General features: G+C 34.5%; 1 protein-coding gene across 2 annotated transcripts in view; it reads left to right on the top strand.

The window, feature by feature from the left end:
• The window catches only part of LOC126776732 (uncharacterized), a 111,631-nt gene that overhangs the window by 67,866 nt on the left and 25,474 nt on the right, over nucleotides 1-18,291 (top strand). For both annotated transcript variants that reach the window (XM_050499441.1, XM_050499440.1), the window contains exons 2-5: nucleotides 4,608-4,743; nucleotides 5,421-5,598; nucleotides 11,059-11,445; nucleotides 11,554-11,675. In XM_050499441.1, coding sequence (XP_050355398.1) covers nucleotides 4,608-4,743; nucleotides 5,421-5,598; nucleotides 11,059-11,445; nucleotides 11,554-11,675 — 823 coding nt within the window. The remainder of the gene's footprint in view (nucleotides 1-4,607; nucleotides 4,744-5,420; nucleotides 5,599-11,058; nucleotides 11,446-11,553; nucleotides 11,676-18,291) is intronic.

The raw sequence follows: 18,291 nt of genomic DNA, 5'->3' as shown, positions 1-18,291 counted from the left end.
ATTATGAATTTTTAATTAATTGATTCTATTAGGGACATATACTTATAGTGCCTGTAATGTAAGAATCAGCAATCAAAATTGATGACAGCCGGTTTTAATGTGGATTTTAAGGTCTTCATGTGAATATATAACGATTGGAATACTACCCTTAATTTTATTAAATCCAAACATAAGTTTTAGTAATTCGTAGTTCGTATAATATGCTGTAAAACTGCATGCTTCGTCTCTAAGGAAAACTTATATAAACGGACATGCTCAAATATAAATGTTTTATATATATATATGTAGGCGGACGGGCAAACGGGCCCGCGCCCATAGACATTGGCCCTATAAGATATCCCTTTTGCCTATCACTGGTTCACTCAACCTTACGCAGGTTAAGTGGGTGGAAACAAAAAAAATTAAACAGATAAAAACACATATCGAACTTTATGTTACAAAGATTTTGTTGATAAAAATAGAGTAGCACCAACCTAGTTATGTTAAAAGAATTCGGTACTCTAGGATCTCATTTAACATTATATATTTTAAGAACATTCAGACTAATGATATATTACTTTGTTTGCTTTATGACCTGAAAACATGCTTTGCGCTGAATGTTCTGTCGTCGCTCGTTATATAGCTGCTTGATGTTGATAACGACAGATTTGTAACGCGAATTGAAATTCGTTTGATTTTACCAAATGATTTATGCGGTAATTTAAACCAGATTACAGTAAAAATAGATTTGTGTTTTTCATCAAGATTAGAGAGACAAATTGACAGGATAAATTAAAAAATGATGTTGTGTTGGCTTCGCGGGGCAGGTGTTAGTTTTAAAACAGCCTATGTCCTTTCTTGGGGTTCAAACTTGCTTCATATAAAATTTTATCAAAATTAGCTTAGTGGTTAAGCCGTGAAAGCATGACAAACAGACAGAGTTACAATCGCATTTAAGATCGCGTATGGATAAATAGGAAGACATTTTATTTTTATAAAACCATGGTTTCTTATAAGCAATATATTGTATGTATGTCTTTGTTTATCAAATATGTATTATATAAATTGGCGTGACTATGTTCACAAACGCATACTCACGTCCATATTTACACATACATACACAACACATTGTTCGTGTATCGTATATTATAAATTAATGTTCTGTTTTAATGAAATTTCCTTCACCGTTAAGCACGAGATGAATTATAAACACAAATTAAGCACATGAAAATTCAGTGGTGCTTGCCCGGGTTTGAACCCACGATCATCGGTTAAGATTCACGCGTTCTGATCACTAGACCATCTCGGCTTTTAAATATACTACTTTACTTTTTACTGGTGGTAGGGCTTTGTGCAGGCTCGTCTGGGTAGGTACCACCCACTCATCAGATATTCTACCGCAAAATAGCAATACTTGATATTCTTGTGTTCCGGTTTGAAGGGTGAGTGAGCCAGTGTAATTACAGGCACAAGGGACATAAAATCTTAGTTCCCAAGGTTGGTGGCGCATTGGATATGTAAGCGATGGTTGACATTTCTTACAATGCCAATGTCTAAGAGCGTTGGTGACCACTTACCATCAGGTGGCACATATGCTCGTCCGCCTTCCTATTCTATAAAAAAAAAAAAAAAATGGGTTCTTAGTTCAGTGGCAGCTGCTTTCTAAACTTATGTATTGTATTCATAGTTTTATTTCACTTGCTATTTTAAGCATATTTCATGCAAGTATAGTATTAGTAGTGTAGTAGTAAGACGGGTGTGTGAGCCAGTGTAATTACAGACACTCCTTGTGTCATTACTTTACATCTTATTTCCATAGGTGGGTCTATGGGTGGTGACCACTTACTATTAGATGTCCTATCTGACCGTCTGTCTATATTACATTTAAAAAAAAAAGTATTTATGTATTAAAAACATATATTTACCATTGTAACTTCTTACTCTATGCATTTGAACTTGTATTCGTCACAATAGCGGCATTGTTTTCTAAAACTTCAAATGTCGTCACGTACACGAACGATTTGAGATAAAACTTAGACAAACGACAATGACGCCATTGTACTATCCGTGTTTTAAATATTATGAGAATAAAATTGAAATGCATGTAACAATAAAATAGGTACAGTGATAATTGATTAAATATAAATAGTTGTGGGTTCGGTTTCGCTATAATATATAAATATACATGTTATTAAAACCCACTGCAATTATTAAGAATAGAAAAAAATTCGCATAATAGAACTTAATACGACGTAAGTGCATTTAATTCTCTTTTAGTATAAATGGGTCGAAATGGTTTGACATAATAATGTAAATAAATGAAGTAAGTAATGTGTTTATTTAGACACTATTAGAAAATAAAAAAGGCAGATACATTTTTTTATATTAGTTGTATACAAGTAAAAACAACATATGACATCATAAATAAGATAACGCTTCAGCTTATATTGGCAATCTAAAGCTTATAACATTGTGTCATATTCCACTGTTTTTATGGCCATTTTGTACAAATTATATAACAGTAGCACAGTAGCATATAAAATATATAACGGTATAACATTGTAGGTACATATATAAAAAAATAGATTTCAATAATTGACTCATTCAGCAGTACGTTGAATCGGAATATATACGACTATGAACGGAACGACCTAGTATTTTCAACCACGGATAATATTAGCTATTTACTGATTCGCTGATAAAATATGACAGCTGATATATGATAGACTGATAACATGATAATAATATCCTGGGACATTTTTCACACACGGCCATCTGATCCCAAATTAGGCTTGTACAGAGCTTGTACTATAGAAACCAGACAACTGATATACTACATATACTATTTTTCTTTTGTAAATACATACTTATATAGATAATTACACCCAGACTCAGGACAAACATTCATGTACACAAATATCTGTCCTGTCCACAACCTTCGGCGTGAAAGGCAAGCATCCACCAACCACGCCAACCACGAGCTGGTTACGCTTATAATTAGTTGATTTTAAGTACCAGTATATGTAATGTTTCCATCGTTTTCATGGTATAATGAAATATCTATACTAATAAATGAGGATACGTATTTTTAATACCTAACAGAAAAAAAAAACTACTAAACTAATATACATAAAACCAAAAATTCTGCTCGTTTCTGAAACGGTTTTAATATATGTATAATATTATAAGTATATCGTAAGCGCTTCGCACTTTCACCATCTTGACATTTAGACTCTTGACGTGACAAACGAGATTTGTTCTTGTTTATATATAAATTGGTTTTCAATTGCATATTGGTCTAGCTTAAAAGGTTGTAGATTTCGATGTCCTAGATTGAAGTCCCGGGCCAAGCGAATAAAACCTTTCTAAAAGCCCGGATTCTGAACGTTAGCTGTGCTTCCGCATCCGAAAGTAAAGCCGTTGATCCGGCGCCTGAATTCTCTTCGGTCGCGTCAAATTGCCGTTCCAATGCCGTCAGATTTTTTGAGTGAGGGAGTAAAAAGTGCACCTAAGTTTGCGTTACACTCCGTAACAGCCTGTGAATGTCCCACTGCTGGGCTAAAGGCCTCCTCTCCTCTTTTTGAGGAGAAGGTTTGGAGCTTATTCCACCACGCTGCTCCAATGCGGGTTGGTAGAATTCACATGTGGCAGAACTTCAGTGAAATTAGACACATGCAGGTTTCCTCACGATGTTTTCCTTCACCGTAAAGCACGAGATGAATTATAATCACAAATTAAGCACATGAAAATTCAGTGGTGCTTGCCCGGGTTTGAACCCACGATCATCGGTTAAGATTCACGCGTTCTTACCACAGGGCCATCTCGGCTTTTCGGCGTTACACTCGTTTGCATTATAATATTTCCGGCATAGTGACATCCACTATGAATGGCAATGATATCCTGGAAAATTTGAATTTCGAACCCGAGACCTTGTAGTCTGTAACTATAAAGCTAGGCACTAGAACAACGAGGGATTTCCTTCTACATAATACTTTAGATCAAATAAACATTACTACATTTAATATTTAAAAAAAAATACTACAAACTATTTGAATATTTTCCTTATGATATTTAAAATCATTTAAATACGATATAAATTTGAAGTATTATATTAATTTTTTTACTTAAATGTTACTATTGTTTTCAACAATATTTGTTTGAACTTTTAATTTTTAATGACTGACATTGGAATAAAGATTATTGAACTCGTTGCTTGAGCTTGTGATAGGTTAGATATCGAAGCGGAAATATTTTAATATTTAATACTTATTTCACGAATATATCATTGATAATATTTCTGAGTCAGGTGTATATTGAAAAAATCACTGGTTGAAATAATTAAAGCGTAAGCAAATTACTGCAAACTATGCCGTGATGGCCAGTAGTTAGAAAATGAGAGTATTAACTAAGAATCTTCATGTCTTAAGGAAAACATTGTGAGGAAACCTGCATGTGACTGACGAAAATCCACGTGCATTCCAAAACCTGTATTGAAGTAGCGTGGTGGACTAAGTTTCAAACTTTCTCCTCAAAAAGAAGAGGAGGCCTTAACCCAGCTGTGGGACATTTATAGACTGTTTCTGTTTACTTTACTAGCTTTTTTAACTTTATTTTATTTTTTCTTTCAGTTGTATATTGCGACTATAGCGGCTCTGGGCGTGCTTTGCAATGGATAGAAGAGTACATAGCACGCGATGTGCTTCCAACACACGCGACGTGGTGCACGGCTCTATCCGTTACCTCTGGACAAAGCGAGATTTACCGGTAAATTAACCTATAATGCTACTTTTCAATTATCATATGAAAAAAAATGCATAAATAAATATGATAAAATTTCCAATCATTTGTTTCTTATACTTATTAACAAACTGTTCGATTATTTTTACACTTTGTTGACAAATGCATATTTAATAAGGTGGCCTTAGAAATAAGAATATTTGTGTTGTAATATTTACAAAAACAACATAATAACAAAGTCCCAGTGACTATAAGAAATAAAACGTTTCGAATTGACGAAACGTCAATTATCGTTATGGTTTAAATATCTTAGTGTTTCATAAATATTAAATATTGTGGTAGGTGGTAGAGCTTTGTGCAAGCTCGTCTGGGTAGGTACCACCCACTCATCAGATATTCTACCGCAAAACAGCAGTACTTGGTATTGTTGTGTTCCGGTTTGAAGGGTGAGTGAGCCAGTGTAATTACAGGCACAAGGGACATAACATCTTAGTTCCCAAGGTTGGTGGCGCATTGGTGATGTAAGCGATGATTAACATTTCTTACAATGCCAATGTCTAAGGGCGTTTGGTGACCACTTAGCATCAGGTGGCCCATATGCTCGTCCGCCTTCCTATTCTATAAAAAAAATTAAATTTTGATTTATGCATCCATGTTATTCATAATATCTAAATGAATTTTGATGAGAAACTTTTTGAAACTAGGTCAGAATCCAAAGAGATAATTCGCCAAGCCGTCGGAGCTGGTCCCGAAGACGTGGTGGTCCTTGGAGCTACGTTATGTCGGTTTTTGCGCGCTTTACGCCCACAAAAAGTAGCTCTTTTCGTGTCCTCGAGAGAAACAGAAAGACAACTGGCGCCCTGGAAGGAATGTGATGCTGAGGTATGTAAAGCGTTTAGTTATGAAAATATATTGTGATTAGTAATATAGGGTCAGTTGACTGGTGGTAGGGCTTTGTGCAAGGTCGTCTGGGTACCACCCACTCATGAGATATGCTACCGCAAACCTTACTTGGTATTATTGTGTTCCGGTTTGAAGGGTGTAATTACAGGCACAAGGGACATAACATCTTAGTTCCCACGGTTATTGGCGCATTGGCGATGTAAGCGATCGTTAACATTTCTTACAATGCAAATGTCTATATAATGTATGGATGTTGGTGACCACTTACTATCAGGTAGCCCATATGCTCGTCCGCCTACCTATACTATAAATAAAATATGTGAAGTCATTTTCAAACTTAAAACAACAGGATTGTGCAAGTAATTAAAGCTAAATATAGAAATATTAGGCTGTAGAAGAAAATTACAGATCAACCTACGCCATCCATGAAAGTAAATAATACGCGTAGGGAAGTCAGTACCGTACCGTACCGTAACAGCCTGTGAATGTCCCACTGCTGGGCTAAAAGCCTCCTCTCCTCTTTTTGAGGAGAAGGTTTGGAGCTTATTCCACCACGCTGGTCCAATGCGGGTTGGTAGAATTCACATGTGGCAGAATTTCAGTGAAATTAGACACATGCAGGTTTCCTCACGATGTTTTCCTTCACCGTAAAGCACGAGATGAATTATAATCACAAATTAAGCACATGAAAATTCAGTGGTGCTTGCCCGGGTTTGAACCCACGATCATCGGTTAAGATTCACGCGTTCTTACCACAGGGCCATCTCGGCTAAGTCAGTGCGATACGAATTTAATATTATAGTTGGGAAAACATGGTTTAATTCCTAAAATGTAGATAACGTATGATAATTTGTGTGCGTGCATTGAAATATATATTTTTCATGTGTTAAAAGTGTCACTAAATATCAAACAATAGTAAATGTGGTATTTATAAATTAATAGCGTGCCTAGCCTAAAATAATAATAAATGAATTTAATTTGTAGTTGCCAATATTATTAAATATTCATTTATATGTTTCCAGACTGATAAATGCCTCGGTCCTGGGTTCAATTCCCATTTCGGGCCAATAAAAAGTTTTACTGTAGAAAAAATTTTTGTTTTTCTGTAGAAAAAATTTTTGTTTTTCTGTAGAAAATTCTCAGTAGTAACCCGGAGTTTGAGAGTTTTTTTTTATATAGGAAGGCGGACGAGCATATGGGCCACCTGATGGTAAGTGGTCACCAACGCACATAGGCAATGGCGTTGCAAGAAATGTTAACCATCGCTTACATCACCAATGCGCCACCAACCTTGGGAACTAAGATGTTATGTCCCTTGTGCCTGTAATTACACTTGGAGAGTTGAAAGTGTGTACAGTCCCGTGTCTCGGAAAGCACGTAAAGCCGTTAATCCTGCGCCTGATCTTTTTTTAGTCCTGTTGGATTGCCGTCTCATCGGGTTATGAGAGTTAGAGAATTGAGAGTACACCTGTGTTTGCGCACACACTTGTGCACTATAATATGACCTGCGCAGTTGGGTAATCACAATGAGATTGGCTCCCGTTGATGAAATTGATCCGGAGGACATTATTTTTTGTAATATATATATGTATTAAAAGTTTAACTTCAACCATAAGATAGATTTTTGAAATTGTTTCGTTAATTAGACGCTTACTAAGTTAGAATTTAGCAATATTTTGAAATAAGTATAATTAATTATTCTTTAATTTAATCCAATTGGACGCGGTCTCGGAATCATTCGTTTAACACAACAAGACAAATAATTTTGGGATTATACGAACATGGCGCTCTGGAATTGCACTAAATCGCACGCAATCGATTACGTGAAACTAATTTTTTTGGGTAATAATACCTTATCATTAATTCTCAAAACTGAAACGTTTTATCGCTGAATTGTAAAAGTGCGTATCGTATTGGAATGTTATTTCCTTCGAGAAATTATTTACATTCGACACAGCATTTTAACAACTGCGCAGTTTCACTATGTCAGTAAGTTAAGTTATTTATTGTTTATAAGCATTCGAAGGCTAAGTGCGAAATCACATTATCTTAATTGTATTGCTAGAACATGTATTATTTCCTACGTGTCTAAATTATTAAAATATAATTAACAAGTTTTATCATTTAATATTCGAATGCTGTTTGAACCGTACTTTCTTTTTCGTGGAGGTTAAATTCTATACAAGAATGGTGTTGGGTGATAGCCCCCAGGGCATATCGCTGTTAGATACATATATTTTCATCTGCCGCTAATTCAGTTCCTATTTAGCATATAGCCGTATGTATGAAAGCCGGAAATAAACCAAAACGGCTCAGCGGCCCACGCGTGAATACTAACAAAAGGTTTACATCTGTTTATCATAGCAACAATAATATCCTTGAGGTTTATTTGTTCATTTTTACATGAATTCCACACCTTTTAAGGTCACGTTATAAAGTTTCATTTCTTCAAGAACAATACATGTAGTTGTATCATATCCACGATTTTTTTTCATTTGAATTATTTCCGATTTAAAATCAGAAGCTTTTAGTTTAACGGCATACGAGGTGCTTAGCGACTTTATACAACAAACCCACACCCACGCCCACACGCAAATGCGCGGATTCGACAAATTATTTGTTCTTTTTTTGCAGTTTAATTAAATACAGTTCTTAATGTCCACAACATTAATTACTTACATTACATATCGAGGCAAACATTTTAACTGAACCTAATAATTATCCTATTCGTTGACCCCGGATGATATATCATGATATGACGTGACTTATGTCATACATTGACAGATACAAATTATTATCAAAATAAAAATGAAATACTCTAAGTAATTATAAAATAAAAACGATTCCATCATGCGCGCCGCCTGTTGGAATGTGATAAATAATATCCTAGATAACAAAACTGTAAAAAGTTCTTAATCTATTTATTTTTAAAACTTAAATGGACGGACGGTACGTTACGGTGCAATATGACCACCGTCTAAAGACACTTAGCCCTGAAAAAAATATTAAGCATTACTTACATCGTCAGTGCTCCACCAACATTGGGAACTAAGATATTATATCCTTTGTGCCCGTAGATACACTTTCTCACACCACCTTCAAATCGTGGTGGTACACAAAAACCCTACCACCAAGAATATATATAAATTATAATCAAGTACTTTCTGGCTATGATATAGTTACGTGTTTAAATATTTATTTACGAGTTTTCGTCCGCGTATCAAGAAGGGGGGGGGGGCAGGTGTAATATATAAAAAGAAGCCCGTGTCCTTCCTTGGGGTTCCAGCTTGCTTCGTAAAAAAATTTATGAAATTCAGTTTAGTGGTTTAGCCGTGAAATTGTAACAAGTAGACATACTTACTTTTGACATTTATAATATTTGTAAAGATTTTATATTTCTACAGGAATGCATTTTCTTTCTTTATGTAATAATTACCAACAACCTTGATAGTTATAATAAGCTGCGGATTTATTCGTTGAAATATTAAAGGTAAAGTTACAATTAAATAGAATATTTCATTGTTACTTTTAAGTGGTATTTCAAGTGTTATAAAATCTTACTCAATGTAAATATCAAAAACTAGTTTCCGCCCGCGGTTTCGCCCGCATGTGGGAGGGTAGCAGGTGTTTGGTATAGGTTCCAATGTATGAGAGCAGAGATCAGTCAGGAGGACGTCAAACAAATTATTAGAATTAAAAAAAAAAAGAATTAAGCATATAAATAAATAAACACCAGAAGCATCGTTAGAAATTTCTCATAATTAAATACTTGTAAATCTATTTTGATGCTATTTAATAAAGTTAATTTCAACAATAAATTAATTGCAGTGCCCGAACATTCATCATTAAATATTTATTACAAATATTGAAAAAAAAAAACATGCCAATGTTACCAACATAATCTCTTTTAATACTTAAGTAACGATCACGCCTTTACGGCAGTACTTTGACGAGAAAATCTAGTTCCATGTACGGTTATTGTGAATTCTTAACCCATTTTTTCAAGGCCACAAGAGTTGGTGTCACATTAAGGGCCAGCGTACATTTGACGAAGCTAATCGTCGAGCAATGTCCACTTCCAATCAATTATCATTGCATAAAAATAAATCAGTTGAACAATAATTAAAGCGGATATATGCGCAAAAATGCGGCAGCGGTGAAATACTCGCGCATTCTCGACCGTTTGCGCGCGGGCCCGAGCATATTGTCGTACGATGTAGCGTTGCCTACTGTTTGCTGCTTGTGAAATCTGCGCAAACGTGCTCTGTAGATGTGCACCGGCCCTTAATGTTACACAAACTCAACCGGTATTGCGTGAGTCTGCCCTTAGTTGAATATACCTACATTTCCTTGTTAAGAACTTTTACGTTCTTTTTTTTTTCTGCAAGCCACGAAACAACTAATCATCAAGTGCTGATTGCTTTTGCATTATTTATGGTTTGTTTAACAAGCCAATGAGCTGCCAATCGATATTATTGATATTTATCATGATATAATACAAATAGGAATGATTTTAAGTATCATATTGTGTATTATTCTTCAAGCTATGCAAAGTTAAAACACAATTATTTACATTCTTTATATATACACTCGTACTAAAAGGAAAAATTAGATGAATTCGAAACCATAAAGAAAAGTATAATGATGAAAAATATGTAGGTAAGAAAGATTTTAACAGTACTCTCAAACAGTTCAATGTGTACATATGCTGATATACGCTACCGTTAGAAACTCTTGGTAAAGCATAATTGGTAAGACAGCTTCTGAAGTAATTAACACAAATTCATTAAGACACCGAGATTAATAAATATCGATCGATTGAATAAATTACAGAAATCAAACCTGCAATAATATATACAGTTTCGAAGATCATTTACATGTACCCATACATTTGTATGCGAGTTGTAAATAATTCAAATTCCATTGTAATATTATATCAGTAGCTTAACATGGAATCCGAGTTGAAGGTCGTTCACCTTCTTCAATTGCCGTGAATTCGGCGCGCATTCATTACCGAGCTATTTTTAGCTAGCAGTAATCATTATGTTCTTAGAATAATGAACCATCTATCGAATGCTAAATAATCTCACATTACAATGGTATATAAACACAGCAAATATGTAACATGAAACGTAGAAGTCACGGAATAGCTAGATCATGCGACATTATTTTGAAATATTATTTATGAATGAAAATTAAAACATTCTAGAATATGTGTATAATGTATTTATGCCACGAACGTAGGTATTGAAACAAAAAAACTGTCAAATGAAATTTGTGTAAGAAAAAAATTCTTTAAAGATTTAATTCATACAAAGTCTGAATCAGTTAATATTTATGTACTCGTATATGCTGCTTATTCAATTTAATAGCATAGCAAATGGCAATTATTATATACGTCATCTATAAAAAACCTTAAATTATAAATTGTTTTTACAGATAATCAAAATACCAGAAACAAAAGAAGGCTTCATTGATTTGAACAACCTGGAACTAAGATTGCAAGAGAATACTGGAACTGGTAAAAGAATGATAGGATTCTTCCCAGCCGCTTCAAAGTTGACGGGAGTGTTGGCGGACGACGTCGCGACGACTCTCCTATTACACCAATATGGCGCCTGGTCGTTCTGGGATTACACGTTAGTGGCACCCACTTCAGCTGTGGACATGAATCCAACATTCCTGAGCGTTGAAGAGGGAATGGTTAAAAAGGATGCTCTGTTTTTTAACTGCGAAAAATTCGTCGGTGGAATTCAGGGGCCGTATATCGCGATTGTGAAGAAGGACGTCTTTAAGAACTCGCCGTTATATTCAGAAGACGTCGAGGTAACATGACTTGATACACTGAATATTCCTTTGAAATTATCTATCGTTAATTTTTTCACTTTTCACATATTTATTCATGATTTGTTAAATACTTTGAATTGTTAATAGGTACTGGCAGAAAGAATAGAAGAATTCAGATGCGCGGAAGCTGTGAGAGCAGCGATAGTTATTCAGTTACGAGACGCAATCGGTCTTCAGAACATAGCAGAGAAACAAGACCACATAACGAGGTTAGTATAGAAATAGTTTCTATTACACTATTCATATAATTATTATTAAGGAACTCCAACTGAAGTACATATAAAAATCCATATAAAAACTATTATACAAATCTTCACCTTTGTGCAGGCTCGTCTGAGTGAGTATCAACAGAACTATTCCGCTATTATACAACGAAACGTATTTAAAAAAATAGGTAGGCAGGCAAGCAAAGCGCCACCCGATAGTAAGTGGTCCACACTTCTCATAGACTTTGGTACTGTAAGAAATATTAACCATCCCTTACATCGCAAATGCGCCACCAACCTTGGGGAGATGTTATATTCCTTGTGTCTGTAATTGGATCACTCGCGCTGCGGTAAAATACATACCCAGACGAGTAAGTACAAAGCCAAGTAGTTTTCCTAAAATTATTATAATTAAAAAAAAATTAAATAAATTTCGTCTATTAAAGACGAAATTTATTTAAAAAAAACAACACAATTTTATTTATTTATGCGAAATAACTATTCAATCAAAACAAATTATGCGCGATAAGTAATAATATAATCTAAAATAACATTACGAAACGCAGTTTGCATACGACGAGACATTGAAAGGTTACTTACCTCCAGGCCATTTGATTGTTTATAATAAACAAAACGGATGCAATTGCGAAACTGAACGCTTATATGTAATTTATGTAGGCGTACGATATAAATCATTATCATTGTACCATCTTTGCTAAGTACGTTGGTATATATGTAAGACTTATAATTAGAACTAGACTTAAGACCTGGTTAGAGTTTTTTTGATCGACGATCCGTGACGTCATCAATTCGAAACTATTGTATGCGTCTTCGATGTGATAATCGAGATGCAGGCTTAAATCAGTTATTGATATAATTTTCAAATCCCCTTTGTTCTATAGTATCTACTATTTGGCCTTAAAACAACAGTTTGCTTTAGATTTAAAATTAAAAACATAACAATAACAGCCTGTGAATGTCACACTACTGGGCTAAGGCCTCCTATCCTTTTTTGAGGAGAAGAAGGTTTGGAGCTTATTGCACCACGCCGCTCCAATGCGGGTTGGCGGAATACATATGTGGCAGAATTTCAGTGAAACTAGACACATGCAGGTTTCCTCACGATGTTTTTCTTCACCGTAACGAGATGAATTATGAACACAAATTAAGCACATGAAAATTCAGTTCTGCTTGCCCAGGTTTGAACACACGATCATCGGTTAAGATTCTCGCGTTGTAACCACTAGGCCATCTCAGCTTTTTTAAAAACATGTTAGCAAAATACTATAGAATATCAGACACATTTAAATATTGTGATATCTTAATGACTTTTATTGTTTAACGTATCGAAATGTGAAGAGTAAGCTTTTTCTTCTACATAAAGAATTTTTATACTAACTTAAATCCCCTTTATAACCTTAGGGGTTAAATTTTCAAACTTCCTTTCCGAGTGCTAACTTACTGTGTAAAATGAACCCGAATGCTAATTTTCATGGTGCTTACCCCAGTGGTTTGGCCGTTGATTGGTAAGTCATTCTTATATATTTAAAAGATGATAGTACTATTTCATTCAACATATTTAAGTTTAAAAAAGGTTGCATTTTAAATTGGTTTTTAAACATAAATAAACTATCAGTCCAAAGAGGACAAATTTCTTGGCATTGAAGCGATGGCGCGTTATTATCTGTTGGCATCAATATAATTATTTTTATATTCGATTGATATCATTAATTCATTCTCACTCAGTTCATTTAATGTTTATTGTATACTAGTTTACGCCTGCAGTTTCGCCCGCATGTTAAGTATAAAAAATAGCCTAGGGGCTTAAGCTTTGAGCCAAATTTCACCAAAATCGTATGTGGTTTAGCCATGAAAACGTAACAGACTGGCAGTTACTTTGGCATTTATGATCTATACAAGATTGCCGCATCATAAATTTATTATTCAATTATTTTAGATTTATAATGTTTTTTTATATGCGGCCAAAAACATTTTTAAGACCTGATATGGGCTGGTGTCGTATAGATTTTTCATTTGCTTAATTTGTGTTTGTTATTCATCTCGTGATCGGTGGTAAAGGAAAATATCGTGAGAAAACCTACATGAGTCGGATGACAGTACGCCTAGTGAATTTACCAACCGGCATTGGTGAATCATGGCAATGTGGTGGCAAGGAGAGGAGGCCCTAGCACAACAATGAGAAATTTAAATGCTGTTGTTATTTACTTTCTTTAATTTAATTTTCTTAACACTTTTTAAATGAATCAGTGTTTATTATAAAAAATCTCCCACGCAGCTTACAGTTTTAAAAAAGGCTGTCTAAAATGCATTAATAAATAATGAAATATATTTTTATGCAGATAAAATATATTTGTATACAGAAACTTTTTTAAAGACAATAAAAAATGAACATTTTGGTTGTTGTTTGTGTTACATAAAATCCTCGATTAACAATAAACGTCACACACACAAAGGATGGTATCGCTCACTGTCCATTCTTTAAATTTATTTACTTAAACCAAAAGATAATTTCCAATAAAATAAGTCTTGGGAATCGGAATGTGTGTCAAGAGTATATACAATAAAATATATAAGTTACACGCTATTTTTTATTGTTCTTTTATATCTTAGTTGACCCTCGAATGCATTAACATATAGCACCCACATCGTGACAACGACCAGACATGTGACGTCACCGATTTGAGCTAATATTATATTTGGTAAATGTCAAACGTAGCGATCAATATATAAAAATGAATAATTTGAATTCGAAATTCGAAAACGAATTAAATATTTTTTTAAATATCACCATCTTTTATAGGCCTGTTAGTGTATTCAAAACACGATTGCCCTGAATAAATGAATGAATTTATAGCCAGTGTCACTCGGGATGGTGTAAGCATTCTAACGATAGGCCATATATCCAAATCTGTTCAGGTATTTAAAAGTTAGGAATATAGAAACTCATACAGACATACTTGAACATTACATTCATTTCTTGGGCAGTCGTGTAAAAACGATTCCATATGTCCTATGATATCAGAATTGTCTTATTGATGTTAATATTTTTTGAACTTCATCTTGTCTGTATACATTCTATACTGTATATATTCTAAGTAATTCTAAGCATTCTGATTGGTTAGTAACAAGGCAGTAGCTTCTGGATTACGCCTCGTAGACAGTTCTACTATCCGTAAGCGACATGAATCTTTATTGAACTTAGTTTCCGGGTATAGCTACACCACCATTCGCAGTCAATCTAGGTATATGACTTAATATATATATACCTGTCATATATACTCATGCCAGGACTTAAGAGATCCAAAGGCCCTATGCACTTTGAGATTTCAGCCCTCCCGTTCCGAAACGGAACGACGACGGTAAAATTATATTAATTTTGGGTAATTGGGTGCCGTGGTAGGCTGATGTCTTGTAGTCCCAGGCATAAATCCGGAGCTGGTTAAACTATTCCTGCGTATTTAACACACACGAGTATGCAACCATTTGCCTTATTATCATATTACACTGTTCCGTTATTTATCATTAAGGGTAAGCATGTACCTAGGTACATATCCTACTAGTATCCGCTAGTGGCTTCGTATGCGTCTGAGGAGGGGAGGCGTTAGGTCCCTTTCTTCATTCCTGACAATATGCAAAACTTCATGAAGATTGATGAGGTATTTAAGACGTTCAAACGTACCAAACAAATAAATATATATATTTTAAAAGTCAATGATAAATCGAATATCATTGAAAATATTTCGCTGAGTTGAGTGATTAATGAATATTTCATAGTTCATGATATCCAAAGTCCACTTTGACTATCATATTCACAAAAGCCAATGAACGTATCCGTTTTCAAATCCAAAGTCCACAATTCGGACGAAATCACCTGAATTCATCATCGAAATAAAATGTATATTTTAACGAATCGTAAGGACACTTCCTATGTAATAAGTATAATAAATAAATATACAAGTTTACAAAAGCGAAACTAAAATTGAAGAAAATACATATAGAATGTTCATGTTATTTATATTTGCTGGTTTTGATATTACGTTACTAATGGGACGAAAAAGTATTATGGCACAGATCCAAACAGAGCTATCTAGAGATTAACAGTAAGTTGTTAAATACAATATTTAGGTTTGGTTTATTCGTATATCCTCCACTAAATATGATATCGCTACATTTTTACTAAATTCGTATCACAATCGTGAATTGTTGAAACTTACGGTTATGCTGTTTTGGCGCGTGTATCGTCTATGTTACAATTATTGAAGTCCAGACGGCTAGTGGTCAAAACGCGTGAACCTTATTCGATGATTGCGAGTTCAAACCCAGAAGTGCACCATTGAATTTACATGTGATTAATTTCTTATCATAATGCATCTCGCGGTCAGCGGTTAGGTTAGGTTAGGTTTTTTGTATAAAGTTTCCTGAAACACTCGTGAGATATGGTACATATTCATTATACATATCGTCTAATATAACAATATTACCTTCAAGTTTCATACGAGTGTGGTGGTCCATCAAATATAATTACTAATGTCGTAACAGTGATTACAAAACATCCAATATGGCACATAGGTTGGTGTTGCAGTTATTATTAGTAGACATGTTTATCGCGGAAGCTATCATGTGCGCGTGCGTTGATTTGTGCGTCATCGGTGCGTGCGGTTTGAAACTAATGCCTGTGTTTGATTTGATCGTCTTTTTTTTTTAAATTTGAAATATTTTTTTACATAATACTACACTAGGGCAATATTTTCCGAATTTCAATTGATTTTTCGACAATTTTTCATCTCATTAAGAAACAAATATAGGGTGTGTGACATTTGATTTTCTGAAATAGATACACTCATTAATAATGCTGAGCATATTATTAGAAATATTTATAAACACAAAGAGAAACTCTTGAAATAAAATATTACATTATACGGTCATAAATAATATTATCTATACAGTCATTAAACAGTGGGATTACCATAATATATACTTACCACATTAAATATCTTAATATAATAAAATATCAACTAATAACACCTCGCGTCCAAAGGTCACCGATCAAATAATAAGACAATAAAACAAAGGAAGGAAGTTTGCTTAAGACAGGAGATAAATTCAGCTTCCTGTTCCAGAAGCACTACCTAGTCAATTATGTGGGAAATGAGACATTTACCCAATTACCCGTTTAAATTGCAAACGGTATAGGATATAACTTAACTATAATTTAACTTTTATGGACGTCGTTTTAATTCTTTTTTCAAATGTTTACATTTTAATTTATTCAAAGTAGAAATAGCAAAGAGACAGCAAATAGGTCACCTAATCGTAATGAAACACCACCACCACACATTTGCACTTTAAGAAATATTAACCACCTCTTATCGTCAACGTTACCAACCTTGGAATCTATAATATTATGTTCTTTGTGCCTGTAGCAATGGTTTACTCACCCTTTAAACCGGAACATAACAAAACGTATTGCTGTTTGGCCAGACGTTCCTACTCAAAAGGCTCTACAAAGCCCTACCACCAATTGAATGGGGGCTCCTGATGGTGAGTCACTTACGTCCCCAGACATTGGCACTGCACAATACCATTCATTGCATCGTTGATGCGCCACCAACTAAGATGTTATAAACCTTGTGAATAATGAATCACACAGGATGCCAAAACAATAAAATCAAAAATAACTCATGTTTACTTCAATTCAATGTTTACTCCAAAAAACAATGAAAGAGACGCTTAAAAATTATTTAATAATATCGTCGTTTAATATTGTCAATAAATATCGTAATTTGTTATCGAATATATTTTTCTCGTCCAGAGCCAGTATTAATTACCGCATGCACGCAATGGAATCAGGTTTGTACGATAGTGGGTCAGTGGAAATGGGTCAGCGGGGAATTAACCAGACAGAAATAGTGCGTTGCTATGCTAACTGCGGCGCCGACCGAATTGCTGAGTAGAGAGTGGACCGTAACATAGCCACGTCTTGGAGACATCGCAAATGATTACGTCATTTATCTCCATTGTATACAAAATAATATTCAATTATTCTTTGGACGTAACGTAAAATTATATCAATTCAATATATTTTTTTCAATTATAAATATTCGTTACATTGTCAAAGCCCTGTCATGGGATATGTGTGAAATTTAATATTATTAGGATTTATGCATAGGATCTTTGCGTACTGCCCATAAATAGTCGACGAAAACGAAAACATTTGTTTTGAATGTCACACGTTCAATCGAACAATATAAATTTGTCAATAAGCTGGCAACTGTTGAGGCTCAGTTGCGTCCTTTGTGTCTGTAATAGCTTCGCCTACGTCATTTTATAACGAAATATATACAAAGTAACGCATTTTGGCGGTTAAATTACTGGCACTCGCATTGGAAACGCTAGTAACTTCTGATACTCTTTTAAGAGAAAAATAGGTATGATCTGATACGATCAGTATGCGTTCTGATTATTGTCACAAGACGGCGCTCTTTTCTATCCATACAAAGTCGCAATTACGTCAACGCTGTCGAATTAGTGAAAAAACTCGCACTAGGCACACGGTTCTGTGCCTCTCATTTAAATTAGTAAAAACTTTTTACTTCGC

Source organism: Nymphalis io, chromosome 21, assembly GCF_905147045.1.
Source record: "Nymphalis io chromosome 21, ilAglIoxx1.1, whole genome shotgun sequence".
NCBI lineage: Eukaryota > Metazoa > Arthropoda > Insecta > Lepidoptera > Nymphalidae > Nymphalis > Nymphalis io.
This window is presented reverse-complemented; position numbering and strand designations above follow the sequence as displayed.